The sequence below is a fragment of the Scleropages formosus genome, chromosome 9, assembly GCF_900964775.1.
Source record: "Scleropages formosus chromosome 9, fSclFor1.1, whole genome shotgun sequence".
NCBI classification, from domain to species: domain Eukaryota; kingdom Metazoa; phylum Chordata; class Actinopteri; order Osteoglossiformes; family Osteoglossidae; genus Scleropages; species Scleropages formosus.
In genome coordinates, this window is record NC_041814.1 from 9437376 (window position 1) to 9464688 (window position 27313).

Here is a 27313-nt window from a genome sequence, read left to right on the forward strand (position 1 = left end):
TGTGTGTGTGTGTGTGTGTTTATCTATAATTGTTTTCCAATTTGTTTCAACTCTGATCCAGGTCGTTTTGCCAACATTTATTTTGGAGAGAAGGTCATTGCTGGAGATGTATGCTGACTTCTTTGCACATCCAGATTTATTTGTTAGGTATGGCCATTAAGCAATCTCAAGCTCCATTATTTTAAAGAATAATAATGTTCTTGGTAATCTTCATTCAGTACATGTACAGTGGCTTACTTCTAGTGGATATTTGTCACAGGGTGCTTGTGTCCATGTAATCAGACTTAATGCACAATTTGTCCCAGTATTGCAGACCACGCTGAGCCCAGGGATCGCATGGTGCAGGTAGTGAAATGGTATCTCTCAGCCTTTCATGCGGGAAGGAAGGGGTCTGTGGCCAAGAAGCCCTACAACCCAATCTTGGGAGAGATCTTTCTCTGTCACTGGGACCTGCCTTTGGAGAGTGATGAAAGTGTGACTATGGTGAGAAAACATGATTGATAGTAAAAACACTCTCACAGACAGTACAAAAATCTCCACTTCTCAATGAAATGAAGTCTATGTTTCTTTCTCTTTGCCTAGGAGCCAGTGTCTGAAGGCCCAGTGCCATGGTGTGGGAAGAACAGTGTGTCTTTTGTAGCAGAGCAGGTCTCCCATCACCCCCCGAGTGAGTCCACAGAAAATTCAGTTCTCCTCTGCATGTAGGAAGATCCACATTCTGCCAGAAACTCAAGGATACTCATGGTGGTAATCCAGTATAACACTGCTTTGTCTTTCATATCTTTCTGGCAGTATCTGCATTCTATGCTGAATGTTTCAGCAAAAAAATTCAGTTCAATGCCCATATCTGGACCAAGTCAAAGTTCTTAGGAATGTCCATTGGAGTTCATAATATCGGTCAAGGTAAGAAAGTTCTGGTTTGGTAAATGTGTAATTTAATCAGAGTGAATGTTGCCACTGTGCAAGTAATAGCAGAAAAAATGGCTGTGACTGAAATGTGTCATTTCCACTCCTTTGTAGGATGTGTGTCTTGTCTGGAACATGATGAACACTACATTCTGACTTTCCCAAATGGCTATGGCAGGTAAGCCCTGTTGCTCAGGTAGTATGGTTCTACTTTATTGGAGTTCATAGACGAGTGGGTGGGACTGTGTTTGTGATAGTGACGTAATTTTCATCACTTTGGCTCTGTATACCACTACAGTGGATTTGAAATGAACCAGTAAAGATGTGCTTTACATGTTGACTTTTAACTTTAATTTAAGCATTTTGTAAAAAAAAAAAAAAATTTGTATGAACCGTATATATTCTCCTAATGTAATGCACAAATTGTATTTTCTTTGAGATGTACGTCGCTTTCGAAAAAAGTGTCTGCTAAATGAATAAATGTAAATGTGTAGGAATTGCAGCCATTTTTATTCATAGCCCTCCAGTTTTGGGGGATCAAAAGTAGTTGGACAAACTACTATAAATTAAATTTTCATTTTTTAATATTGGTTGCAAATCCTTTGCAGTCAATGACTGCCTGAAGTTTGGAATCCATAGACATCACCAGACACTGGGTTTCTTCCCTGGTGATGCTCTGCCAGGCCTTCACTCCAGCAGTCCTCAGTTCCTGCTTGTTCTTGGGGCATTTTGCCTTCAGCAAGTGAAATGCATGTTCAACTGGATTCAGGTCAGGTGATTGACTTGGCAATTGCAGAACATTCCATTTCTTTGCTTTAAAGTCTGGTTGCTTTCGTAGTATGCTTTGGGTCATTGTCTATCTGCACTGTGAAGTGCTGTCTGTGAATCTGAGCAGATAACATAGCAATAAACACTTCAGAATTCATTCTTCTGCTTAAGTCAACAGTCGCATCATCAGTAATTCTGTTATTCTCCACAGTTGTTATCCATGGTCTCCCGGGCTTTTTGGTGTTCCTGAGCTCACCAGTGCATTCTTTCGTTTAAGTAAATAATACATACCTGGCCATGACAACAGCTGAGCGGCCAATTGTTAAAATACTTTTCATCTTTTAAAAAAAGGGGGGGACCACATATAACAAGTGCTGTAATTTCTGCATCTTTCTCTGTTTGGATATAAATACCCTCGAATTAAAGCTGGGAGTCTGCATTTCAAGCACATCTTGATTGTTTCATTTCAAATCCATTGTGGTGGAGCCAAAAAGGAAAATTGTCACTTTCCGAATACTTATGGACCTAACTCTATATGCCATCAAGTTAATCATGATTCATAGCAACCACTCGCGTGGGTTTCGTGGCAAGGGAGGAACGAAAGTGGTTTGCCATTGTCTTCTTCCATGCATATAAATTCCACACACCCTGAGCAGGACTCAAACCCTACACCTGCCAAGCCACTCAGGAGCTGTGCTTTTCCCGCTGTGCTATCGCATCCCCACATTGATTTACATTTTCTTTTAATTGCATAATAATTTTGCAATGCTGAATACCGTACAGTATCATGCGACGACAGATGTTCATGTTGCCGACCCCGAGCATAGTTATTCAGAGGTATTCATCATGTGGTAATTGGAATTATTTCCATGAATAATAAAAACTACAGCAAGTCCTCACTTCTAATGCCTCCAGTGTACCATGAGTCAAATGAGTAGCTTAAGGGTGTTTGTTTACATACACAAAATTGTGAGGACCATGACTGAGAAAGACACGTCTGACATGGATGTTCTGGTGTTTCAGGTCAATCTTGACTGTCCCCTGGGTAGAGCTCGGTGGAGAGTGTACTATCTCCTGCTCTAAGTCCGGCTACAGCGCCAACATTGTGTTCCATACAAAGCCCTTCTACGGTGGGAAGAAACACAGGATAACAGCAGAGATTTTGTATGCCAGCCTCTTGTAAACACTCAGCACAAATTGTGTTAAAAATATATTTTCAAGTCTAGGGATCATTGTAATACTGTAATACACATTTCTCTGGTGGCAGTTCTCCAAATGACAAGAAGCCCTTCTGTTCCATTGAGGGGGAGTGGAATGGCGTGATGTATGCTAAATTGGCATCGGGGGTGAGTTCAGTTTATTTCACCAACAAAGGAGCTTTGGCTCAAGAAGATCACTGATTAAATCTGCTATGTATTTCCTAATTGCAGAAACATATAGTTAATTTATCAGTGTCTGAATTTATGTGCATTTGTAACTTTTAAGTAGTCCATAATTTCATTAAACTTTTCCTGGCAGTCTGGCAAAACTGAAAATATAACTAGTACAATCTTCTGAAGTTTTCATTTTCTGTGTATAACAGCACTTTTTTATGTTTAGAATTAAACATAAAAATGAGAATATCCTGGCTACTTGCTGTTCTGTAATGCATTTTCCATTGTGCAGGAAAATTCTCTATTCATTGACACTAAAAAAATTGGTATCATCAAGAAGAAAGTGAGAAAACTGGAGGACCAATTAGAATATGAATCTCGCAGGTAATTTTGTATTGTTCTGTCTGTCTTGTCATCAAATAACTAAGTTTGCGCCCCATACACGTATATTTTCAGACATCCTGGTATGTGTAGAGTTCCGTAGCCAAAATGCCGACACACCCCCCCACACATACACACACACACACACACACACACACACATATACACAAATAAAAGGTAACTGGAGACTGTAACTGTGTTATTTCATCTTGCTTAATAAAATGAGTAACCTTTTTTAAACAACATTAAAATATATATATATATATATTTTTTTTTTTTTTTTTACTAGTCTAGCCTTATTGTTAATTTAGGCTGCTCAGACCCCTCTTCTCATCTACTCACATTCTGAGATTGCCTAGCTAACGATAGTATTACATGTAAACTGTTACCTTGCTTATCTTATAATTTGTAAAATTAATCTAGTTACTAGTAGTCAAGTACAGGAATGTTAGTTTCAATTAATACTTACTCGTACATCCACAACAATGAAGGGTTTGCCATGCTTCCCAATCGCGTGGATGTTTCGGAAAAGCAGCATCGTCTTTTGAAACTGTGATGAGTCCACTTCATCACAAGTGCTTTCACAGCAAAGCTGTCTGCATGCCCTTAATATGCTATCAAATTTTCATCTTTTCTTCCCTCTTTCCCTTGCTGGAGTCTGGTACCAAAGCACCCAAAAGTATGTGGGCTTGCACTGTGCAGCAAGTTCTCATGGGAGTTGTAGTATTATTTAGGATGACATTGACTAGATTTGATTGTCTAAGGAAGAGTTTTGTCAACAGCATTTTTTTTTTTTTTTTTTTTTTTTTAACGTTACCTGCCAAAGTGACTAGTAGGGGTGATGGAGTTACCTGCCATTGGGTATCAATATATCTATAGATTTCCCCAGATCATTGCAGCATCATAATAATCTTAAGATCACTGACTTTCTGCAGGACTGTCATCATTATTATGCAATGATTTTTTTAATGGACCCATGTTGTAGGTTTTGTTCTCCTGGATTAAACCGCGTATGGGACATTGGTTCCGATGTTTCGCTTCTTTTGCTGGAAGCATCGTCAGGGTGTGACCACATCTTGTGGAGGTTAAATGTGAAATGGCGTGTTTGACGAGGGTGGGTGTATTTATGAGCGGGAACGGGGTCGGAGGTCATAGCAGGTGGTCCTAATAGGTGGTGCCCCTGCTGTGTTTTTGCTTTGCGCTGTTTCCTTCATATTACAGGGCGGCTCGCTGAACCGAGTTTTAATGAGAGGCGGTCAGGTTATTGTCGGACCAGCGCGAAGATGTGAGATGAGTGGTGTCCAGGCAATTGAAAGTCTGAAGCCCTCTTCCCAATTGAAATTGTCGGGGTGCTTCTCTATCTCGATTGCCTCCCTCACTATGCGGCTCCTGTACCCAGGGGCAGGTGCGAGCACTGTACTCTCCTCAAAGCGGATCTCATGCCCGGTCTGCAGTGAATGTTCGGCCACTGCTGAGTCGATGTTATTGTTCCTCGTGGCTCTTATGTGTTCTTGGAGACTTGTAGAGATAAGTCGACCTGTCTACCTGATGTATGTTTTTCCACAGCTGCAGGAACCAATGTCCCATATGCGGTTTAATCCAGAACAAAATCTCCAGTCAGTTGACTCTAACCGCAGAAGCCTACGGTTTTTGATATGACCCATGTTGTCTTGATGGTCTATGGCTAATTAATTTAAAATTTGTGAAACTCCTTCACATGTTTATTGATATGGCCTGTTTTTTACTGGACCAGTGAGCCGATGCAGTTTGTTGACCACATCGGTTCAGTTTTACAGGGAAAATAAGTTTTGTATTTTCCATTTTCTGTTGCAAAATTACATAACAGTACTCTTTGCAAAAATATTGTGATGTACTATATTATATTTTTGAAGTATACACATATGTACTGTAATACATAAAGCATTATGCATTGCTGTTTGAGTGGTGTGTCATACAGGTCAGGATTCATACCCCAGTTATGTGTCCTTTCTCTCAGACTGTGGAAGGATGTAACAGAAAATCTGAAGCTGAAAGACATTGACACAGCTACTGAGGCCAAACACCGACTGGAAGAGAAGCAGAGGGCTGAAGCCAGGGAGAGGAAGGAGAAGGAGGTGCAGTGGGAGACCAGGGTGAGTTTTGCTTCCAATTTCCAGACATACTGGCAGCTTTTAGCACAGTGATTAAAGACCTAGACATTGGCAGTTCAAGTCCCACAGGGGGCTATAATGTAATACTACTGATCAAGGTGCTTAACTTTGCTACAGCAAAAATGTACAACTCTATAAGCTGGTAAAATCATCAGTTGTTTCATATTGTCAGCTAAGCAGTCAATATTAATATGCAACATGATGATAAGATACTGTTAATACTTATTTTTCAATATTAGCGATGCATAATCATGCTTGTTGATTACTGTTTATTTACAGATTCAGATTGGTTGTCATTTATCTGAGTCTGACAGATTGTAACAAAACGGATTCTTTAAACGTTTTGGATGTCATTTTAAAAATAGTTTGGTTTGCAATGCTTATCACTCAACCACATTTGTACATAATCTTTGCAGCTGTTTCATGAAGACGGAGAGTGTTGGGTATATGATGAACCTCTACTGAAAAGAACAGCTGCAAAAGGCACTAAGTGAGAGAGACTCTGAAACAATGAGTGTTAAAGAACTCCTATAGAACCATCTCTTACCTATGCCTTGGAAGGACTGATAACTGAAACATATTCTACTTTGCATTTTCAAAATTAAAACTGAAACCAAGAAGAAAAATATTTTCTCAATACAGAAACATGTCCATTTCCACCAACCACAGATTCATCAACTCCAGCAGTCAATGCTACTGTCAAGACCAAACAAAACAACTTGGAATAGAAACCCCACACATGCAAATAAGCACCTACAATCTCACTGGAGGTTCCTGCTAGGATCTCCTTTTCCCCAGGAAGGGGCAGTGGGATGTTTGGATCAAACAAACCTTGTATCTCAGGGAAACTGCTTACTGAGGAATGAGATGCAACTCCAGGAGTTTGGGAGCCTTATCGGTGACACCACTGGTGGAGAACAGTGGTAATCAAGAATTTTGAGGATATGAAATTACTGGTGACAAATCAAAATATTTAATTATTCCTTTTCTCCCTGTTTCACTGGGAAAAATGCTTAATCTTGACTTTCATCCATCATTATTTCCATACTTTTTCAAAAGGATATCACAGTCCCCGCTATGAAAAAAATCTATTAACAATTTTGTTGTTTTTTTTTTTTTTTTTTGTTCTCTTTTTCAACCTATTTCCAAAGGATGGGTTTTAGGATGCTGCTATACTTATCTGGTTCAGTATGTATATCCTTGGCAATCTAGATTTGCTGTAAAAATATTTGTCCACCAGGTACGCCTTTGGGAAACACACCATAGGCAATGCTCATCTTGAAGTCCTGGGCTATGCCACTGACCAAGCCCTTAAAAATATTTAACACAGTTAATATTTCAACTCAAGTATAAAGTTACATTTCAATTAATGGCATAAACCATTAGCTGTCATGGCCACTCCTATTTCATTCAATACAGTTGGCAGGTGTTATCCAGTAGGTTCACAAGTGAGGAACTGGCTTCTTCTTTTCACATTGTCTTAGGTGCAGTCAGCTCCTCTGTTGAACATATTGATTAACAAGCTGGCAGTGCCAAAGTCCCATTGTGGAGAGGACTTGACCGGTAATCTGACACATGAAAACACTCATAGTTGTCTTCTTAGATACATCCTGGTAATTGAACCTGCTTCCACTGTAACATTTTTTACTCAACAATATAAATAGAATAGGTATTTTTTTCTCTGTCTAAAGTAGGCAAAATCTCTTTTTGAGACTGATAATGCAAAAGCCATTTTTCCTTTTCTATGTTATTGTAAATGAATACTCAATCGAGGCCTTGCCATTCATTTTAGTATTACTTGCTTGAAACGAGCAATCAAAATGTATTTTTATTTTGCATTTTCTTCAAATCATAATTGATTGTATCAGATTCTCATATGTATTGATGCAAATATTAAACCTCTATGAGTTTATTTTTTGTATTTCTTGTACATGTGCACATGCACACAACCTTACATTTCACTGAAGCTCTGCTCCAGGTTAGAGTGCCTTTTCTAACACACTTAAGGTGATTTACCTTTAAGTGATGTGGAGTTCCTACTTTCTCCAATTCTTCTGATCAGGTGTGTGTTTTTTTTTGTTAGCTGAAAATACATGTAAATGTACACTATATGCTTAATGGAGTGGCACAAAAACTTGTCAGATATTGGGAACCAAAAATATTAGCAGTAGTGCTTAACTGAGTACTCAAAGGCACCTGTAATTTAGTAGAAGAATTTAGCTAAGCATAGCCATTAAAAGTCTGTGTAACAGTAGTTTCAGTCAATATTCCTTTATCATGTTTAAATGATTTTTGGTGACTATATTACCATCACCACTGCATGAAAGTGTATGTGATTTTATGGTAATCAAGAAAATCACTTCTAATATATTGGTGTATTTTTGACTTTCCCACAAGATACTACAGATTGAATGTTATAAAACAAGGGTTCTTTACCTGGGGTCCATAAATGGCCTTGACTGGGTCTATGAAATTCATCTTTGCTTTGAAAATAACAGTAAGAAAAGGTGAAAAATAAATATTACTGTGTGTGAAATAATTTTATTTAAAGGTAATTGATTTCAATCCATCAATCAGTTTTCTGAAACTGCTTGTCTATAACTGGACATTTTGGTCTGAAGCCCATCCCAAAAGTACAGGGCAATCCCAAGGTACCCACACCACACATTCATTCACACATTAACAATTTTTCATGTATTATGTTTCTGAATGTATTGCTTTTCAAGTCTTTTAGCCCAAATCAAAGTATAATACCATTTTCCAAAAGAGGCACACTTCAAACCTTTAAATGGCCTTTTTAGGGGCTGCAAAGGAAAAGGGCACTCAAGTCTCTTTCAAGACTGCACACAGGGTGCAAGGTTTCAAATGCATCCCTGAAGACATCAGCAGGACAGACAACAACGGCAATTGCGATGGTCTCGGCAGCATTCAAGGTGTCGGCAGTGACGAAGACAACCACTGGGGGACAGGAGAGTAAAACTTCCCACAATTAACATTAAGGGATGAAGGACTCACCTGTCAAAGGATGCGTGTCACCCCCTAGCCACAAGAGGAAAAGCTGTGGTGAGGACAGTGGAAGAGGCAATGAGTGCAGCGGTGGAGATGTAGGCCTCACCTCCAGAAAACACCAGGCCAATACAGCCTCGGTTTTCGGGAAAGAAGCTACAAGTACCGAACTATCTGTTGATTACACTCACTGTGTCCTGAACTACCTGTTGACTGCAGGTGAGTGCAGGTAGATGTCCTGCATTACGGACTACCTGACTGCTATAGCACCATTTGTCGTCTCATACTTTAGGTTAAACTTTAGGTTAAGCGCCATGTTTCATGTCAACTCGGTTTTACAGCAGTAGTCAGGGGCCTCTGTGAAGAACTTTGTTCTTTTGCTGGTGCAAACGGAACCAGCTGCAGGTGAACGTTGAATGGACAGGTGAGTTTTGTCAAACAGAACTAGCAGAAATCCCTTGTTTTGTTAGTCCCGCTTATGCTGTGCGCATTAGAATTTGTGTCATTTTTGTTTTTAGGGTAACAGCACTTGCTACTACGCAGATGTCATCTAACGCCTTGTAAAAACCCATGGGACTCGTTTGTTTGTGCCACATTTAAGTGTTTGAGATATGAATATTTATTGGTGTTAGCACATGCAGGAACCCCAAACATGGATTATTTCCTTGTGCTTATTTGTGACATTTATAGGAATAGTAGTTTTTTGTCTGACATATTAACGTTTATTTTTAGGTGATGTATAATTGGTTCTAGATCTTAGACCCTTGGGTTGGAGGTTTTTTCATTCGTGTTGGCGGGGGGGGGCAGCTTCACTTAGCTATGGTTTCAAAGTCAAAGTGGTTTTTATTGTCATTTCAACTATATTCAGCTGCTACCTATACACTGAAACGAAACAACATTCCTCCAGGACCATTGATTGCTACATAAAAAAACTACACAAATGAAAATGATTTGAAATGGTCTTCATCATGGTCTGAATCAATGTTTGTAAGTAACATGAAGCGCTTACAAATTGAGTTGTACATTTTAGATATACAGGACACGTCTGTCTTTTCTGATCCGTTGGGGGGGGACTTCGAATTTATTTATCGGTACTTTTGTAGCGGGGATCCTCATCTTTCCCTATATTCTTTACAACTTCCCAGAAGCCACCGCGAAGTGGTTACTGTACAACAGGCATGCTCAGTTCGCGCTTCCTGTGGCATTCAGCAGTTGTTTCCCAGAAGGCACCGCGAACTGGTGTCTATTTAATGGGCGGTCTCGCTTGTCTTCTTCCTGTTTTTTCGCGGTCTCCCAAGTGAGTGTTGATGTAGGGGCGCTTTGTGTTCCCGTTAAAGTTGCTTGGCCTACTTGTGAAATTTTCAGACGCGTACGGGTCATATTCTAGGCTGTAAAAGCTTTCTAGAAGCATTGACGTTTTTCTCGTGTTAGTTTTTTTTTTTTTTTTTTCTTTTTTCTTTCTTCTTTCTTCCTTCTCCGGCTTCTTAAGTTACGGGCCCCTGCGGCAGGCTGCACGTGGCTGGCTCTGCGGCATGTCTCGTGAGCTTCTTCAGATTTTCAGTCACGCTGTTAATATTTCTGAGAGATATATGTCTCTGACCTGACGATCACGCTGATGAGTTCTGAGATGCGTGGTTGTTTCCGATGTAGGCCAAGGTGAGAAGTTGTGGTGTGTGTGTGTGTGTGTGTGTGTGTGTCCGTCCCCTCGAGATTTGCAGAATTGACCTTATTAGTGAGTGTGGTAATGTAAATCCTTTGTAATAAATTAATTGGGTAACTCCTTTGATATTAATCCAGGATTCGCTCAGTGGGCACCCCGGTGAGGCTGGCTTGAGATAGAACCAGAGGTAATACTTTAATTTCTTACCCATATTAGTTTTGAATACGTTACTTGTATAACTAGCAAAATATCTGCATATGGAGGGAAGGTTACTCATCAGTTTTCTTTGACAGGGTTTGTATTTAACATTAAGGAGCAGAAACCTTAACTTAAGTTAAGGAGATGGATGTAGTGCTATTAAACTATAAGGGTGTGCTCTGCTCTGCTGGAGTGAAGGAATCCATGTAGTCAGATTGGAGAACTTGAACATGACTGTGCCACAATGATGACCATTATTTGCTACTCTTGACCCACCAAGATGATGATAATGCAACCACCATTTGCACATAATCTGAGGCACAGATCTTATCCTCTCTTAAGTAGCTTTTTTTTTTTTTTTTTTTTTTTTTTTTTTAAATGCTAATCGAGTACATCTCCACTTCGTAGGTAATCTGCATACCTGCGGTTTCAGGTAAGGGTGAACTTACTAGCTTGGTAATTGGACATTCTCAATCATGTTTGCTGTGGTGGGGTTAGTGTTATGTGGTTTAGTATCTGAAATGATTTAAATTTTTGGGTGGCATGTCCTCACTAACTTCTGTTTGCAACAGGGTTTGCGCACAGAAATGGAAAGCTTGCACTTTCTGGCAGTGCTGACAGTTGCAGTGGTAGGTCAAAGAATGATGTGTTCCTGGGTGTATTTGTTGCATGGATACAAATGATGATTACATAGTTCAGCAGATGGCTTGTGATGAATAAATGCGTTGTCTTTCGCTCCTAGCTGATGTATCACCATTGTGATTGCTATGTTGATTTGTATCTATAGCTTTTCTTTTCAAAAAAAATTTTCTATTCGGTTTGCTTTCAGAATCATTCCCTGAACTTGGATTAGCCCAGTACTATAAAGAGGTAAATTCTAGGGTGGGGTTTTTTTTTTTTGTGTGTAAGACTGCATAGTTGAGCAGACTTTCCATAAAGAATCAGTACAGTTTTGCTCCTAGCAGGTTTTTACTTTTTAAATAATTCAGCTTCTCATGTGTATCCTTTTTGTAGATGAAGTGCAAGTGGAATCAAAGTTAAAGGTATGCATTTGGAACCATTAAAACTAAGATGAAATATGAATTGGGCAATTTAAAATGATGATTTGAGAATCAGGTCTCTGATCATGTTGAGGACTTGTATCTTTTCTGAGCCTTTTTCTGTCTGGGTGTTTCTTCTAAAAAATATTAGATTTTAATTTGCATTCTTGTTACAGGAATGTTTGAGCACTGTTGGAATCCACTGTGGTAGGTATAGATTCAAATCTTTTTTTTTTCTCTTTTTTCTTTTTCTTAAATGAGCTAGTTTTGCTCATGATACCTAGCCATCTTACTGACCACTGTGATGATAGTTTCCACTGACTTTTCCCATGGAGTGTTTAATATTAGCTCTACCTGATCTGGTCAGACCAGATGTTGTGGTCAGTATATACTGGTACTTGGTAATGTTAAAAATCAGGCTTACTTTCAGGTGTTAAGATCATCACTGAAACCATGATGAGCCAGTCATCCACCAGCCATATATAGGTGAGAATACACTCCAAGGAAATGTATAATTATTTAGGTGTTCCTAATGATGCAGTTTTTTCCCAAATGTCTGACCTGAAATTAGACATGTTGATACTATATTGAACTGAGGAACATGGAATACTGGGGTGGAAGTTCTTGTCCTTCAGCATTTTCTTACCAGGCTTGCCTTTCTAGGTGATGGCTAGGGGAGCTCTGGAGTGCAGTATGCAGTTGCAAGGTAAGGACAACTTCATATCAGTAGTAACTTTGTAATATAACCAATGATGACTTGATTTTGCCATATGAGTACTCTGATTACACTCAATACCGTTCCATCATTTACACTGAGGTTATGTCTGAGTAATCATGTTTGTTCCTGTTACTTTCTGTTGTTAATACCTTTTTCCCTTTGCAGATTAAATCCCTTGGACAGTGTGTGTAAAAGGTCAGTCCTGTTCTACTAGTTTACAGTACATGCTCTAAAAAAAAAAACTAACTTTCCAGCATTTCACTGAATGGATCTTTATTTCAAGCGTGTCTCAATTTTGAAATGAAGATGCTGGCATTGTCTTCTGATGGAAGTGTTGCACTAAAATACAGATGTGATTTAATCTCTGTGGGGGGGGGGGGCAAGTATTACATTGTGCCTAACTATTACTAAAACCAGACTAATGTAGTTCTTGTCTGTTTCCAGGTCCCAACAGATGACTCACGACAAGGTGCTTGCACCTTAAGCTTCACATCTGACAATGTTGCACCAGCTGTAATCATCCTGTCTTGGATAAAATGGCAAACTATGGAAATGTAATGGACTGAATGTTGACTAATAAAATGTAATGACCTAACTTGTGGTCTCCTGTATCATGTTGCTGCTGTTCAACGCATGCTGTTTTGTCTGTTTTTCAACAACCAAAGCCCCTAACTGCTTGTTAAGGTGGATGGACACTTGGAATATGTGTTGCATGAGTCCTGTCCAATCTCATTGTGCAGTTCTTGTGGCTCCAACATTAAGTGATGGATGTTCACTGTACAAGAACAGATCTACACTATTTAAGCCCTGCATGCCCTACATTTTCTAGGGTAAAATGTAGGCATCTATGCCAAAATAGGAGGGAGGAGCTGCTAGCATGGGGTTAGTTTGTACTGCTGGGTCCAAAGGTTGTAGGTTTGAGTCCCACCTGTGAAGTGCCTTTTGAGCAAGGTACGTGCCTAGCTCTATAAATGGGTAAATGATTGTAATTTGACGCTACGTTGCTTTGAGGAAAAATTCAGATGAATAAATGTAAAGTACTGAGTATTGCATAACTTTAACACCTCTAAACTGGGGAGTTGGAGCGCTGTGAAACCCTTAAAAAAAAAAAAAAAAAAAAAAAAAAAAAGCTTAAGATATATATTGAGCGCGCTAGATATTATGGGGATATCAAATTCATGCTGCCATTCTTACGCAACCTCAGGTTAACACAACCACTATTTGTTGGTACGTTTCCAAAGGGACACGCGCGCCACGCGAGAGCGTACTTGTCAACCTACCGTAAAATCCTAAGGAAGTGACGTCAGAACACGGAAGCTCTTCCTCTGGAATTCCTTCATAAACGGTGGGCAGCGCTAGTGGGCCGATCGTCTGAATGGACGGAGTTTAGGAGGCTGACACCTCGCACTTAATTTTCCACCTATTTTTTTTTTTTTTTCTTTTTTAAATCCGTGCCAATGATCTTTTTTCGCATTTTGCCCGTGCTTTGGGCTTTGTCTGCGCGGGCGGATTTTTTCCAGTTTGACAGTATTTCCAACGTGTCGACGTATTATTTTAATTATTTTTACTGTAATATCTGGGAAGGGGACTGTCAGCCGAACCAGGATGATGCTACACAACAAGGTAAATCGTGAGGAGCTGCTTTACCACTGACTGACTGAGCGTCCTTCAGCACCACTGTGTGACTATTCTCTAGTATAATAAATAAGTGTTTTGGTGGAATGGCTTGTGCTGAGACGAATGCATTATTTTAAAAACTGAGTTGTGAAATGAATCATACACGCACTAGTGTTTTGTGCCTTAAGTGATTTTTATTAGAGTTTCACTCATATATATTAATAATTTAATATATTCTCCACATCTTCTTGGGGGTTGTCGGTTGGTTGCGCTGTAATGACGAGATGTCATAGCCGAGTGACTAAATTATATACTAATTTGTAAATTTGAACGTGAACTTATTCTCGTGGGATTTTTTGATAGCATCCGTTGAGCAATAAATATAATTATACAGCAACGTATGGTCCCTTAGCTGAAGAAGCAATTTTTTCATTTGTAGTGTAGCTATTTAGCTGCTGACAGGACTGACAAGGTGACACTTGACTTGTGAAGCTTTTTTTTCAAACTCACTGTGACATAACTTTACTTAGAGTTATTTTCAATTTCTAATGTTATTTCTCCCCTACTTATAGTCCAGTGTGTGTCAAGAGTGGAGCTTCCGCTGTAGGTTCAGTTGTCTGTGTCACCAGTTATGACATGTACACATGATGTACACATACAGATATGTTGGCTGTTCCTTAATTTGTCTTTTACATGCTGCTAGTGCCCTCCAGGGACTTCTTTTCAACACTTCCTCAGGACTGCTTGCGCACCTTGACGGAATGGTACTGCAGCCTCGGACAGTGCTGTGACACGGGGGACTGTCGGATTCAAAATAACGTCACAGGTGGGGTCCTCTTCTTCTTCTTGATGTTCGTTCTCGGTCACATTTAGGGAAACTTTCCCCCCCCCCCCAAGCAAAGACTTTCGTTTTTCTTTTTTGCAGCAAGTCATCGTGAAAAGGTGCACGAGACTAGAAGACCTCTTAACGACGAGTCTGTTACGCTGCCGGCCTGTTTATGAACTGTCAACTAACTGCAGCGCCATGGCAATGGTTGGTGGGGAAACCTGCCTTCCTCTTTAACGCTCTTCTCTCCATGTTCCGTGTTGTTTCCACCTATCTGCGCCTGCAGGACTAGCCAAGGATCTCGAACTTCGGCTCCACGGGCAGCACCTGGTACAGGCGGTGGTTCTCAAAGCAATAGAGGGCTTCCTTAACAACCCAGATCCAAACAAGCCCTTGACCCTTTCCTTCCATGGCTGGTCTGGCACTGGGAAGAACTTTGTCGCCCGGCTGGTTGCGGAGAACCTGTATCGCGACGGAGTGAAGAGCGAGTGTGTGCGGCTATTCATTGCCCCATTTCACTTCCCGCATGCCAAGCTGGTGGACGTGTACAAGGTACGAACACTTAATTCAGGGTACACAAAATCCCCTGCGCATTTTATGCAGGGGCAGCTGGTAGTGTTAGTGGTTAGCGCTGTTGCCCTATGGACCCAAAGGTTGCAGGTCAGAGTCTCGCCTCCAGCTGCAGTACCCTTGAGCAAGGTACTTATCCTAAAACAAATTGCTCCAGTAAAAATTACGCAGTTGTATAAATGGGTAAATAGTTCTAAGTAGCTTCACGCTGCAAGTCGCTTTGGAGAAAAGCATCAGCTAAATAAAGTAATGTAACTATCGAAACCCGATTTTCATTCATTTGCTTTGTAGGACAATGATCTGCCAAATCACTGACAAGTTCAAATGAGCAATGTGATGGTTCCAAAAATTGAGTCATCAGTCATTGCACATTCGCTTTGTTGCAAAATCGCATGGCCGCTTTGATTATGTTGCATAACATAACCTAGACTCAACCAGATGCAGTTTGACTTCTGTATCAGTAAAGTAAATACAGCCACTGCAAAGATTACCTTTGGATTATAAAAGTTACATTGCTTTTGCAAGAGAAAAACTGTATCTGTATGTGTACGTGTGCACGAGAACATCGTATGCACTCTTTGTGTGTATACTGTATGTGCACATGTAACACCTCCTCCCTTAAATATATGTGTATGTGGGAGTGTTTTTGTTTATGTATGGTATATTTTCACATCTGGGTGGTGCGAGAGAACTTGGGTTTAATCCCTGCTCAGTCTGTGTGGAGCATGATCTTCCCGTGTCTGCGTGGGTTTCCTCCGGGTGCTCCGGTTTCCTCCCACACTCCAAGACATGCTGTTCAGGTTCCCCCATAGTGTGTGAATGACACAGAGAGAGTGTGTTTCACTGATTTATGGATGAGTGACCCATTCTAAGTAGTGTATCTAGCAGTGTAAGTCACTTTGGTGAATGAGGTGTGTGGGCTAGTAACACTACATAGAGCTCATTGGAAGTTGCTTCGCTGAAAAGCATCTGCGAAGTGAATAAATGTAAATGTATATGATGTGGAAAAATTAACTGGTGCATTTCCCATACAGAACCAGTTGAAGGAGGCGATCCGAGATGCGGTGTTGCGCTGCCAGCAGACTCTTTTTATCTTTGATGAGGCAGAGAAGCTGCACCCAGGCCTTATTGATGCCATAAAACCCTTCATGGAACACTATGACAATGTGGATGGGGTCAGTTACAGGAGGTCCATCTTCCTCTTCCTCAGGTTGGTCACAGATATCCAGAAGTAATTACGGTACCTGAATGGTGAAGACTGACACAGGGTTGCAGTAGAGGCACTAATGTGAAGCTACACTCACCTATGTCCTTCAGTTAAAGATTGGATTGTCGTATCGTGATTTCTACTAGTCTTATAAAAATTCAAATTTGAAACAAGTATCGAAACACATAATGTTTGGCAGCCACTAGAAACTTTGATATATAAATTTTTTTAATACTGCAAGTTAAATTTGGTTTAATTGATGTCTGAGCTAATATATATTGTTATTCCAGTGTGAGTGATTTTTATCCAAAGAGGTGTACATTGGAGGCATTTTATGTTTTGTCTCTCTGAGTTGTTCATTTTTCATGAAATAGAAATAATTGAAGAATGTAACTGCATGCTCCCTCCTCAGATTTCCATGTGCTACATTTCTGGTTAATCCAGTTCTGTAACCATTGGATAGCCAGCTGTTGAATATATAGTAGTAGTATTATTGTAGTACTCAATGTGTAAATATTGCTGAAAGTTTGTTGTAAATGACTGCAAGAACTATAAGCAGTGAGCAATTGTTTTTCCGTTTTATTTTTATAAAACTATGAAAATATTAGTTACCAAATGCAGTCATTAGGCATTATTGAGGTTCTAGGAGAGTGCGTCACACAATTTAATAATTGTTTTTCATTTTACAGTGTTGTTATTCTCCAAATTGTTTACTTGCATGTGAAAGTGTAAAATGAATCGAACCTTTTCTGTAACCTATTTTAATATGCATTTATGAAATATAGGAGCGCTACGGTGGCACAGAAGGTAGTGCAGGAGCCTCACAGCTCTTGGGCAATGGATTTAGACATGCGTTGGAATCCTTCTCAGTCCGTGCTGACCTTGCATCATATGTGTTTGTGTGGGGTTCCTCTTGGTAGTCTGCTTTCCTCCCGCAGCAAAACGTGAGCATTTCAGCTGCATTGGTTACTCTGAATTGCTCTTAAAGTCTGTATATGTGAGTGAGTGTGTTATTGCCCTTTTGTGAACTGGTGGGTCGGTAATCCAAGGTATACCCTGCCTTGTCCCCTGCGCTTCCCGGATAGGCTTCAAACCACCATGACCCTGTATAGGAAAAGAGGTGACTGATAACTGATGAATGGATGGATTCGCTTATCATCTGACTATGAAAATATTAAACCCAGGGAAATTTCTTGGTGGAACATACTATGTATATTCAATGTATACTGTGTAGGTTCCAAATGTATATTCCATTCCATACTACTTACTTGGAGTAAAATTATGAAATATTTTCCTTGTATGTACTAATATGAATCATTTCTACACCTGAAAGAGGGTTTACTTAGTGAAAGAAAACATGAATTCTTCAAGAAGAAACTTGAAGTAAAGGCCAGTTTAACACATGCATTACTAAGATAATGCCGAGCAGGAGTCATCGCCGAACATTTTAGTTTGGTTTAATGCAGAGCCAATGACCATAATCTGAGGTATTTTCCGTATATTCCCTGGAAGTTTACTGCTAAGTATGCTACCATCACGGTAAACCCCTTCAATATTTTCATCCCATTAAATAAGAAATAGAATGGGTTAGAGAAAGCCAAGTGAAGTGTATTTATTGTCATTTCAACCATATTCCTACTTACACAGAGCTACATAAAGTGCACGTGTACAAATAGCACAAGACAGTACAGTAATTAACAAAACAATAAACACAGAGAAAACACAAGATATTGCAATATAATAAATATTATAGATATAAATATACTAATTAGCAGCAAAAAATACAATTGGTCAGTACAGTATTGTGGAATGGAGTTCAGTACAGTATAGTGGAAAGCATTTAAAGATGGCCCATATATGCCCCCCCAGCAGCCTCGAAAAATCTATCATTTGCTGCAGGTCATTTTTATGCAGGAAGATGGAAATCCAGCTTCACAGGCATCATCTGCCTTAAATATTTAAATCAGAAAGGATTTTATGTGTGATTCTCCCTTCCTTGTGTTTCTGAGATGAGTGACTCACTGGATGGTGCTATTCTGACACAGAGGTGTTGTTTCTGCAGTAACATTGGTGGAGCAATCATCAACGAGGTGACGCTGGACTTCTGGCACTCTGGACAGAACCGAGAGGACATTGGAATGGAGGACCTAGAGCACCGGCTTCGATCTGAAGCGGTAGAGTCACAAGGTATCTAGCGCTCATGCCTCACGGCAGTGGGCCGTGAATCTAACTCAGTCTGTGTAGAATGTTCTCTTGTCTTTACATGGGTTTTCTCCTTGTGCTCCAGTTTCCTCTTGCAATCCAAAGATACGTATTTCATGAGAAGTTGTGACTCGTAATTGCTTTTTCTGTGCGGGTGCATGTGTTAAAATCATCTGTTGTGTGGATGGGTAAATATTTGTAAAGTACTGTGGTTCAGTATAGTTTATCTAGAACTAATTTATCTTGAACAAAGGCATCAGCTAAATATAAATTAATCTTTAATGTCAAATACATTTTGTATTTCTGAGTAATAACTAACTAGGGTATATAATTGTAAACATTGTAAACAAGGGAACGTCAACTCGTGTGCTTTTGGGCTTTATCGCTTACTACTCTCATACTTCTTTTTTGTCACCAGTAGCTTTTACCTGGCACAACTGAATTAATTTCCTTCATTTGAAATATAATCTCTGGTTTGCAGGTGGCTTTGGTCAAAGTGAGCTCATGTCAGATCACCTGATAGACTTTTTTGTACCCTTCTTGCCACTGGAGTACCGTCATGTCAAACTGTGTGCCCGTGATGCCTATGTGGCTCGTGGTCTGCAGCCCAGGGAAGAAATCCTGGACGAAGTGGCAAAAGCTATGGTATATGTGCCCAAGGAAGAAAAGCTTTTTTCAGCCCAGGGATGCAAGTCCGTACCCCAGAGGATCAACTTTTTCTTGCCATAAAGGAAAAGACTCAGACCAGCAAAACCGCATGTGAACTCTCCAGACATGCATGGATGGATGGATGGATGGATGGATGGATGGATGGAAAAAGACAAAAAGGCCTTTTTACTTCTCCTAATGGTGCACATAGTCCGTGTGAATTTCCATCTCTCACCCTTATCTTAGAAACAGTAAATGGGGAGTCTAGTTTGTCTCTTAAGATTTTTCTGCTCATTGTATTTTATTTACAACACCATTGTTCATTTTTGCCTTCAATTTTTACTGTTCTTGTCCCCAGTGTTTCCTTCGCTCCCAAGTTACATTTGAAATGCACTGTATACATTCAGATGGGGGCACGGTGGTGCAGCAGGTTTGACCTGTGCCTGCTCTCTGGTGGGTCTGGGATTTGAGTCCCGCTTGGGGTGCCTTGCGATGGACTGACGTCCCGTCCTGAGTGTGTCCCCTCCCCCTCCGGCCTTGCACCCTGTGTTGCCGGGTTAGGCTCCGGCTCGCCGCGACCCTGCTTGGGACAAGCGGTTTCAGTGTGTGTGTGTGTGTGTGTGTGTGTGTGTGTGTGTGTGTGTGTGTGTGTGTGTCTCTCTGTGTGTGTGTGTGTGTGTGTGTGTGTCTCTCTCTGTGTGTGTGTGTGTGTGTGTGTGTGTGTATACATTCATTAGTCTACCTCTGGTTAACTCTTTTGTTGTTTAAGGGAGTGAAAATGAGTCTTGTTTAGGTCACTGGTGAGATTAATATGAGGGCAGCATAAAATAAGTTTGGCCATAAATTATTTTAACATTCCTAGCCACCTTACTGTGCGCTGGTTTGAGGAGTACCAGGAATATAATAGATGCACATTATTTCACACAAAGTTGTGTAATTCCAGAATATTTGACTGTGTTAGGTGAAAGACCCGGTGCATGTAATTTAAATGTCATAAAAGGTCATATGTTACTGTTTTAATCAAATATCCTGTATCAATAACTACCCATAATTTTCCTTTTGTATTGCACTTTCTGCTATTGACAACGATGAAGGATGGATTACTGTGCAGTTTTCATTATGAGCCAATTGATGTGATTGTTTCTCAGTATTTGTGCTTTTTACAATAGCTACTTATTTTGAAGCAGTCGTGATTAGTACTTTGGGAAACGGGTATGTAACTTTGTCAGCATCAGTTTTTTTTTTTTTTTATTATTATCATTATTCACATATATTGATATGTTCTTAGTTTTTTTATATATATATTATATGGTTTTTCAGATGTTTTTGCAAAAAGGGAAACAGTGAAAATGATGTGGGAAACATTATTGGTAGGCGTTAATATTGGCTCTTTAAAATGGAGAAGTAACGTGTGCTTAAGAAGTTGACTGTGAATTTCTATTGTATTTTAAAGAGCATTTATTAATTTATTCTACAACAATGAAATTGTTAAATACTGTGCTTAGTGGTTTATGTTTTCTGTGTTGTATTTTAAGTTTTTGTCTAAAACTTTACATGAATTTTATGCTGAATCTGTTTGGAATATAAGTTTTAACATTTTTTAGAAATTACCTATTGTTTTAAAGGGTCAATGCATTTTGCCTTTGTGTATAATGTAATTATGAGTATTAAATGGTACAGCAGTCTATAATTTAAGAGATTGTTATAAAATGTAAAAACAGTTACAAAAGTAATCTGTTTTATTTCTTAAAAGCACTAGTTGTGAGGTCAAATAGAATACTGGTGTCAACATGCTGGACACACTGGTGCTCTGGCATAGTGTTTTTTTTTGCATATATTTCCATTAATTTAAAAAAGTGCAGCTTGTATCGGAATAAGATTTAGTGAACTTTCTAAATATTAGGAAGTTTTAGAAATTGCCCTCTTTAATCATACCGACCGCAATTTATTAAATTTATATGGAGTACTTTGGATGTCCTTGAAATGTGCAGATCAATGACTGTTTTATAACATTTAATACACAGGTTATTTACCTTACATATATTTTTTCAGTCAAAAAAATATTAAAACATATTTGTGTGAACCATGTCTGTTTTATAAACTTAAAAGAAATTCATAGTTAGTGTAAGTTTTTTTTTTATTTTTTGTTTTTAATTCCCACTAAATTAAAAGCATTTTTACTCACTTTCAGTAGTGTTTAAGGTCTGATACAATACTGAATACTGTCCAGTTCTCTGCCCTCTGTTCCAAGAGTTTGCTCTTGTTGACACTCCACACACCCTTTAAGCAACTCAGTTCCATTTCAGTTCACTGTGGGCAAAGCTGTACAGTCACTCAATGAATATTTTTCGTTCCAGGTGAAGGATGTGAATAAATAATTGTGCTATGTGCAAAATGTCTCCTGTCTACGCAAAGTGAAACATGGTCACCTTAAGACTTAAGTTAAGTTAAACTGCAAAACTAGTGATTCTGTAAAGGTTGTATGTAGAGCAATGAATTTGATTTGTGACAGTAAGAGTCGCTAGCATAAGAATGTACATGATGAAACCTTATAATGAAAGCACAGATATGTTCGGTTAAATTAAATAAATAAATAAATGCACAGAGACAACCGTCTTTCGTGAGACAACTATGAAAATGAGTATATCTTGTAATGATCAAGGTGCATAAAACTACTTCTTATCATCAACGGGGAAAAAAGTGTCATTTACGTTTTGTGTAATTTATACGTGTTTCTCATTGTCAGTATTGTGTTTTGAGTACTCTATTTAGAACTGTACTCTCAAAGCACTCATATGACGTCTTATAGACAGTAAATTCCTAATTATTTTGTTGTTTCCCATGAAATTCCCAGACGTGGCTTCTGTTAAGTCTATTGGCTCGGCTCTCTTCCCCGCCGTGCGCATTTCGACGAGCGAACGCGTGGTCGGCTTCCATTGGACGAAAAGCTCGAGTTTTGCCCTATCCGATTGGCCAAGCGGGGACCAATGAGAATCAGACATCTGTTGTCAAACGAAAGGAGATTCCTGCAGGCTGTAAGGCGCTCGTGCGGGGAATGACAGAGAGAGTGCGGCTCGTCGTTGGAGGGTGATAGTAAACACTAAACAGCACGCACTCACTTGTATTTATTTTAAATATCTATATATTACCTATTTATTTTTAGTTGAACATAGCGAGACTAGACTAGAGGAAATATGGCAGCGTTGACTTTACTGTTGGCTCTGAACGTCGCTCTGGTGTGTGCAGAATCTTCCATATATTTTCGGGAGCAGTTTGAAGATGGAGGTAAGCTGACGTGAACATCTCTAAATTAGAGTCTAAATACGCATAAAACGGTGGTCACTGCTGCTGAATTGACTGCTTTGTGTAGCTTGTTTATATATAGAGTGTGGAACAAAGCCAGTGTGTGTGACTATAACATAGGTGTACAGTAAATATCTGTGGCGATATATGAACTGTTACTGTACTAAGTGTAGCGTGCTCGTGCACACCCATCATGCATTTGTGGCCGCGCTTCTCCGTCCGCTGGCTGTCATGCGATGGTGGTGGTGGTCGTTCTGAGGAGAGCGCTGGACGCATCTCTCTGTCTCTCTGTCATCGCAGAGGCCTGGACGAGCCGATGGGTGGAATCCAAACACAAGTCGGACTACGGAAAATTCGTCCTTTCCGCGGGGAAGTTCTACGGGGACGCGGAGAAGGACCAAGGTGAGTGGAGGAGCGCAGGCAGGACCGGGTCCGGCCGCTGGCTGACAGCTCCCGATGCGATGGATGCGTGTGCGCTGGGGCTCCGTCTCCTCCACATGACAGAATGTCACTTGATGTAGCTGCGCGCCCTGTGCTCAACCTGAGTATTTTTAGTGCTCTACTACTGTATAGTAATAAAAGACCTGGTGGCATGTAGCGGTTAGTCTAGAGCTTCTGTATTTGGACCCAAAGGTTGCATGTTCAATTTCCACCTCTGGCTGTAGTACTCTTGCGCAAGGTACTTACCCTAAAATCCCTCCAGTAAAAATTGCCCAGCTGTATAAGTGGGTAAATAATTGTAAGTACTTTAGTGTAAGTCACTTTGGAGAAAAAAGCATCAGCTAAATGAATAAATGTAACATCGTCCATTGATGTTTTCGTGAAGTTTTCCCCCCTGTTGTTGTGCAAACTCCTCCATTATATACTTTTGTCAGGTGACATATGCGGCAGATGCATTTGTAGTAATGTCTAATGATTGCATGCTAAGTTTACCTTGTAAACACACTTTATTTGTTCACCTTTAGGCCTTCAGACCAGCCAGGATGCCCGGTTCTACTCTCTGTCGTCACGCTTTGAGGAATTCACCAACAAAGGGCAGCCACTTGTGGTGCAGTTCACTGTGAAACATGAGCAGAGCATCGACTGTGGTGGTGGCTACATTAAGCTCTTCCCTGCAGATCTCAATCAGGAAGATATGCATGGCGATTCTACCTACAACATAATGTTTGGTGAGCCTTAATTAGGTCATGCTTCTGTCCTTTTTCAGAATGATGCTGCCTTTTTTCAAATTTGATTACCAACAGAGGAAAACTGGATAATGTCTGCTTTTAAAATGAGTCACAACAAGTGGCACAGTGGTCAAGCACATTGACGTGTAACCTCAAGGCTGCTGGTCCGCCTCCCAGAAGGTGCATTGCTATAGTGCCCTTGTAAACTGTACCAGTAGAATAACTGTAGGGGAAACTGTAAGGCCTTTGGGGTAAAGCTTGGCTACATGTTTCATTAGTAGAAGTAATAAAACTGTATATAGTTTGATGTACATCTGTGAATTTGGGAAACTCAGTAGATCAGACTCTGCTATATTATTATGGTGTAATTTACACGGCCTGCAATATGGGATATCTGGTCTATTCTGAACGAGTTTTAATGTTTTGTATTTTTTTTTTTGTAGGTCCTGACATCTGTGGTCCTGGAAACAAAAAAGTTCATGTCATTTTTAATTACAAGGGAAAGAATCACTTGATCAACAAAGACATACGCTGCAAGGTAGGTAGCAGTGCAGGTGCCAAATGGCAGAGTATTGTGTCCAACCCCAAAAACACAATTTTTTTCAATGCAAATGACAACTCTGACACTATCATGGCAAAGTAGTATTTATTCTACTTTTAATCTATCTTGTAAGGAAATATGCACTGGATTTTTCTTCATTTCTATGAAAAATTGATAGTCCGAAAGCCTTTTCTATTAAAAGAACTAAGAACTACCTTTACAGTTTGGTTTACATTCACTTAAAAATCCCTTGAGGTGCAGCAAGCGCAATATAAATATGGCTCTCTTTAATTCCAGGATGATGAGTACACCCATTTGTACACACTCATTGTCAACCCTGACAATACCTATGAAGTGAAGATTGACAATAAGAAAGCAGAGTCAGGCAACCTGGAGGATGACTGGGACTTCCTTCCTCCCAGGAAGATCAAGGACCCAGAAGCTAAGAAGCCAGAGGACTTGGATGAACGAGAGAAAATAGATGACCCCGATGACACAAAACCAGAGGTAGGCTAACTTGCAATCTGACAACTGAATGATTCTTGGGATTTATCAGTTTAAAAAAAGAAAAGACATAATTAGTAGTCTGGCTTTCAAAGTGTGTGTGTGTGTGTGTGTGTGTGTGTGTTTTTTTTTTTTTTTAATTGTAACTACTTTTATTAATGTACTATGTGTATAGCTAGCAAAATGTATAATTACTTGTTTGTAATTTAACTAGAAACATTATAAATCCTGTTTTCTGACTTTCTACTTAAAAGGCCTGGGACAAGCCCGAGAACATCCCAGACCCTGACGCCAAGAAGCCTGATGACTGGGATGATGAGATGGATGGAGAGTGGGAGCCTCCTATGATTACAAATCCTGAGTACAAGGTAGATTTGAGTGAAACTACTGGATGACATGTTATGAAGAAGCTGAGCAATGATTGAGTTCTGCTGTATGTCCCAGTCTGCATGTGTGACAGCTGAATTCTTCCCCTTGCTTTTTATATTGCAACATCTGAACAGTGAAAAAAACCTGTTCAAATTGTGGTTTTAAGACAGCTGTCAAAAGGGACTTTCTACATGAGGTCTCTCAGGAAGTCAACCATCTCTACCTTCCCCTTAGGGTGAATGGAAACCACGCCAGATTGACAATCCTGCCTACAAAGGAAAATGGGTGCACCCCGAAATTGACAATCCAGAGTACGCACCAGACTCTGAGATCTACAAATACGACAGCATTGGAGTTGTTGGGCTGGATTTGTGGCAAGTAAGTGGATCCATTTAGTTCCATTAGTGGTCAAAATCTTAATACTGATTCACAACAATGCTTTTTATCATGTCTACTTCGTATGTCTTCAGCTGGTCGTTCTAAATTATTGTACACTGAAATTCTGATGTTTTAACCTCAGATTAATATCATCCATTTGTACCCACAGGTGAAGTCAGGTACCATTTTTGATAACTTCCTCATCACCAATGACCCAAAACTTGCTGAGAAAATTGGGAATGAGACCTGGGGTTTGACAAAGGTGACTTTCGGCATCTTTCATTAGTCTCTATTTACATCACATTTCCCATGTTTATAGTAAATACTTCTGTGCAAATTTTAATTAATACTGTTTTATACAGCTGGCTATTTCACTTAATGACTTCAATCAAATGCAGGACCACAGGTCTCCCTCTTAAATGAAAAATTTGTGAATTACAATTTGCCTCCTGTTTTTATTTTAGCGAAACATAAAGATTCATCTTTTGTATATTACAGCTTTAGTTTAGAGTGTGCAATTATCTTACCAGTTTTTAAACAACCTTGGAATTGTTCTTTGTCTCTCAGGACCCTGAAAGAAAGATGAAAGAAAGTCAAGAAGAAGAGCAGAGGAAGAAGCGTGAAGAAGAAGAGAAGAAAATAAAGGAGGAAGAGAAAAAGGATGATGAGGAGGATGAAAATGAGGAAGAGGAGGATGAGGATGAAGAAGAGGATGAGGAGGAGGATGAGGACGAGGAGGAAGAAACAGACTCTAATGTTAAGGATGAGCTATAGGCATAAATTTGAATAGAGAAAGCCCTGATTTCTTTGTGCCACTACATGTGGTTCAGGAGTCACCTTCCAGAGTGTTCCCTTTACATTTCAGGAAGGATTTTAGGGATGGGTTTACGAGGCACTGGGAATTTGACTCAAAAGCGATTCTCTTCCCCCCTTTGAATTACGATCATATGATCTAAATGAAGACCGTTATGAGAGTTTTGGATTCCACTGACCCATTTCTTTGGACTTAATGTATCCTTCCCATTAGAAATGGCATGCCATTTATTTTGTCCACAATGGTTTGGGGATGAGGAAAGGCCTCTTCAGTGACCGAAATTGTTTGTAGCTGTATGCTCCAAATGCAGACAAGTAGTTTTCTGTTCTAATTGAAAATAATAGCTTTGCAATATTTCCCTTGAAGACCATGGTTTTCCAAAGTACTTTTTGCCTTCCTCCTAACACACACTGAGCCAAAGCTGAGGTAATACCTAAAGCAAAATAACTTTTTTAAACTTTTTTTTTTTTTTTCCTCTTCTCCTAAACCCATAATGGGGGTTCTTGTATCACCCAGTGCTCCAGTTCCAGGGCACTTTTTGGCAAATCTCCCCTTTGTGTCTGCCCCAAAGAGGCAAATAACATGATATTTGGCAGGGAGACTTAATATTCCATGTAGGACGGTGGTACCTTTAGAAGTGAATGTTGGGTTTTTGTGTCTTGTTTGTTTTGGTTGACTTTTATTCCATTGTGAATTTGCACTGCTGTACATTCAAAATTTACAAGCTAAGTTAGCCCTTTTTTAAAAAAAAAAAACATTTTGTACTGTTTGCAGGAGGAAGTGTCTAATGCTGTACATGGTAATGTACCTCTGTTAATGTACAAAATAAATATGACAGGAAAGTGTTCCAGGTACTGTTATTCTTTTCATTTGTGTTCAACCTCCTAGGTTGAACCATTGTTTTATGTGAGTGTACTTGAAAAAAGTAGGCCCTTAACTCATCTTTATATTAAAGTAAACCAAAC

General features: G+C 39.7%; 3 protein-coding genes, 1 long non-coding RNA gene and 3 other non-coding genes across 12 annotated transcripts in view; all 7 read left to right on the top strand.

Moving 5' to 3' along the window:
* LOC108919058 (oxysterol binding protein-like 9) overlaps positions 1-7490 on the top strand; it is a 29880-nt gene extending 22390 nt beyond the window's left edge. For all 6 annotated transcript variants that reach the window (XM_018726791.2, XM_018726793.2, XM_018726792.2 and 3 more), the window contains 10 exons: positions 62-147; positions 306-483; positions 583-667; positions 793-903; positions 1021-1084; positions 2698-2838; positions 2942-3020; positions 3340-3431; positions 5425-5560; positions 5995-7490. In XM_018726791.2, coding sequence (XP_018582307.1) covers positions 62-147; positions 306-483; positions 583-667; positions 793-903; positions 1021-1084; positions 2698-2838; positions 2942-3020; positions 3340-3431; positions 5425-5560; positions 5995-6072 — 1050 coding nt within the window. In that variant the 3' untranslated portion in view covers positions 6073-7490. The remainder of the gene's footprint in view (positions 1-61; positions 148-305; positions 484-582; positions 668-792; positions 904-1020; positions 1085-2697; positions 2839-2941; positions 3021-3339; positions 3432-5424; positions 5561-5994) is intronic.
* A 2919-nt stretch (positions 7491-10409) lies between these two features.
* On the top strand, positions 10410-12795 carry LOC108919036 (uncharacterized). The gene is made up of 9 exons (XR_003797921.1): positions 10410-10431; positions 10851-10875; positions 11015-11071; positions 11272-11312; positions 11457-11485; positions 11659-11689; positions 11913-11968; positions 12146-12395; positions 12645-12795. It is a non-coding gene; the product is annotated as an uncharacterized LOC108919036 (long non-coding RNA).
* On the top strand, positions 11113-11196 carry LOC114911338 (small nucleolar RNA snR60/Z15/Z230/Z193/J17). The gene has a single exon (XR_003797932.1). It is a non-coding gene; the product is annotated as a small nucleolar RNA snR60/Z15/Z230/Z193/J17 (small nucleolar RNA).
* Positions 12010-12082, top strand: LOC114911339 (small nucleolar RNA SNORD78). Its single transcript, XR_003797933.1, has one exon. It is a non-coding gene; the product is annotated as a small nucleolar RNA SNORD78 (small nucleolar RNA).
* On the top strand, positions 12227-12302 carry LOC114911337 (small nucleolar RNA SNORD47). Its single transcript, XR_003797931.1, has one exon. It is a non-coding gene; the product is annotated as a small nucleolar RNA SNORD47 (small nucleolar RNA).
* Positions 12796-13516: 721 nt separating the features above from the next.
* tor3a (torsin family 3, member A) lies at positions 13517-19417 on the top strand. Its single transcript, XM_018726741.2, has 6 exons — positions 13517-13823; positions 14521-14643; positions 14930-15195; positions 16248-16423; positions 18483-18607; positions 19104-19417. The coding sequence occupies exons 1-6, from the start codon at positions 13658-13660 to the stop codon at positions 19349-19351; spliced, it is 1104 nt and encodes a 367-aa protein (XP_018582257.1). The 5' UTR covers positions 13517-13657; the 3' UTR covers positions 19352-19417.
* A 2868-nt stretch (positions 19418-22285) lies between these two features.
* On the top strand, positions 22286-27202 carry LOC108919048 (calreticulin-like). Its single transcript, XM_018726755.2, has 9 exons — positions 22286-22555; positions 22874-22975; positions 23539-23742; positions 24186-24280; positions 24581-24790; positions 25042-25155; positions 25391-25534; positions 25704-25796; positions 26102-27202. The coding sequence occupies exons 1-9, from the start codon at positions 22465-22467 to the stop codon at positions 26306-26308; spliced, it is 1260 nt and encodes a 419-aa protein (XP_018582271.1). The 5' UTR covers positions 22286-22464; the 3' UTR covers positions 26309-27202.
* The last annotated feature ends 111 nt before the right edge of the window (positions 27203-27313 follow it).

Excerpts from the sequence above, each read along its gene's own strand:
- tor3a (XM_018726741.2), top strand. The coding sequence starts at position 13,658 with ATGATCTTTTTTCGCATTTTGCCCGTGCTTTGGGCTTTGTCTGCGCGG. Across the intron at positions 14,644-14,929 it reads GATTCAAAATAACGTCACAG|GACTAGCCAAGGATCTCGAA; the intron begins GTGGGGTCCTCT and ends CTGCGCCTGCAG. Across the intron at positions 18,608-19,103 it reads TGAAGCGGTAGAGTCACAAG|GTGGCTTTGGTCAAAGTGAG; the intron begins GTATCTAGCGCT and ends TCTGGTTTGCAG.
- LOC108919048 (XM_018726755.2), top strand. The coding sequence starts at position 22,465 with ATGGCAGCGTTGACTTTACTGTTGGCTCTGAACGTCGCTCTGGTGTGT. Across the intron at positions 25,156-25,390 it reads TTACAAATCCTGAGTACAAG|GGTGAATGGAAACCACGCCA; the intron begins GTAGATTTGAGT and ends CCTTCCCCTTAG. Across the intron at positions 25,797-26,101 it reads AGACCTGGGGTTTGACAAAG|GACCCTGAAAGAAAGATGAA; the intron begins GTGACTTTCGGC and ends TTTGTCTCTCAG.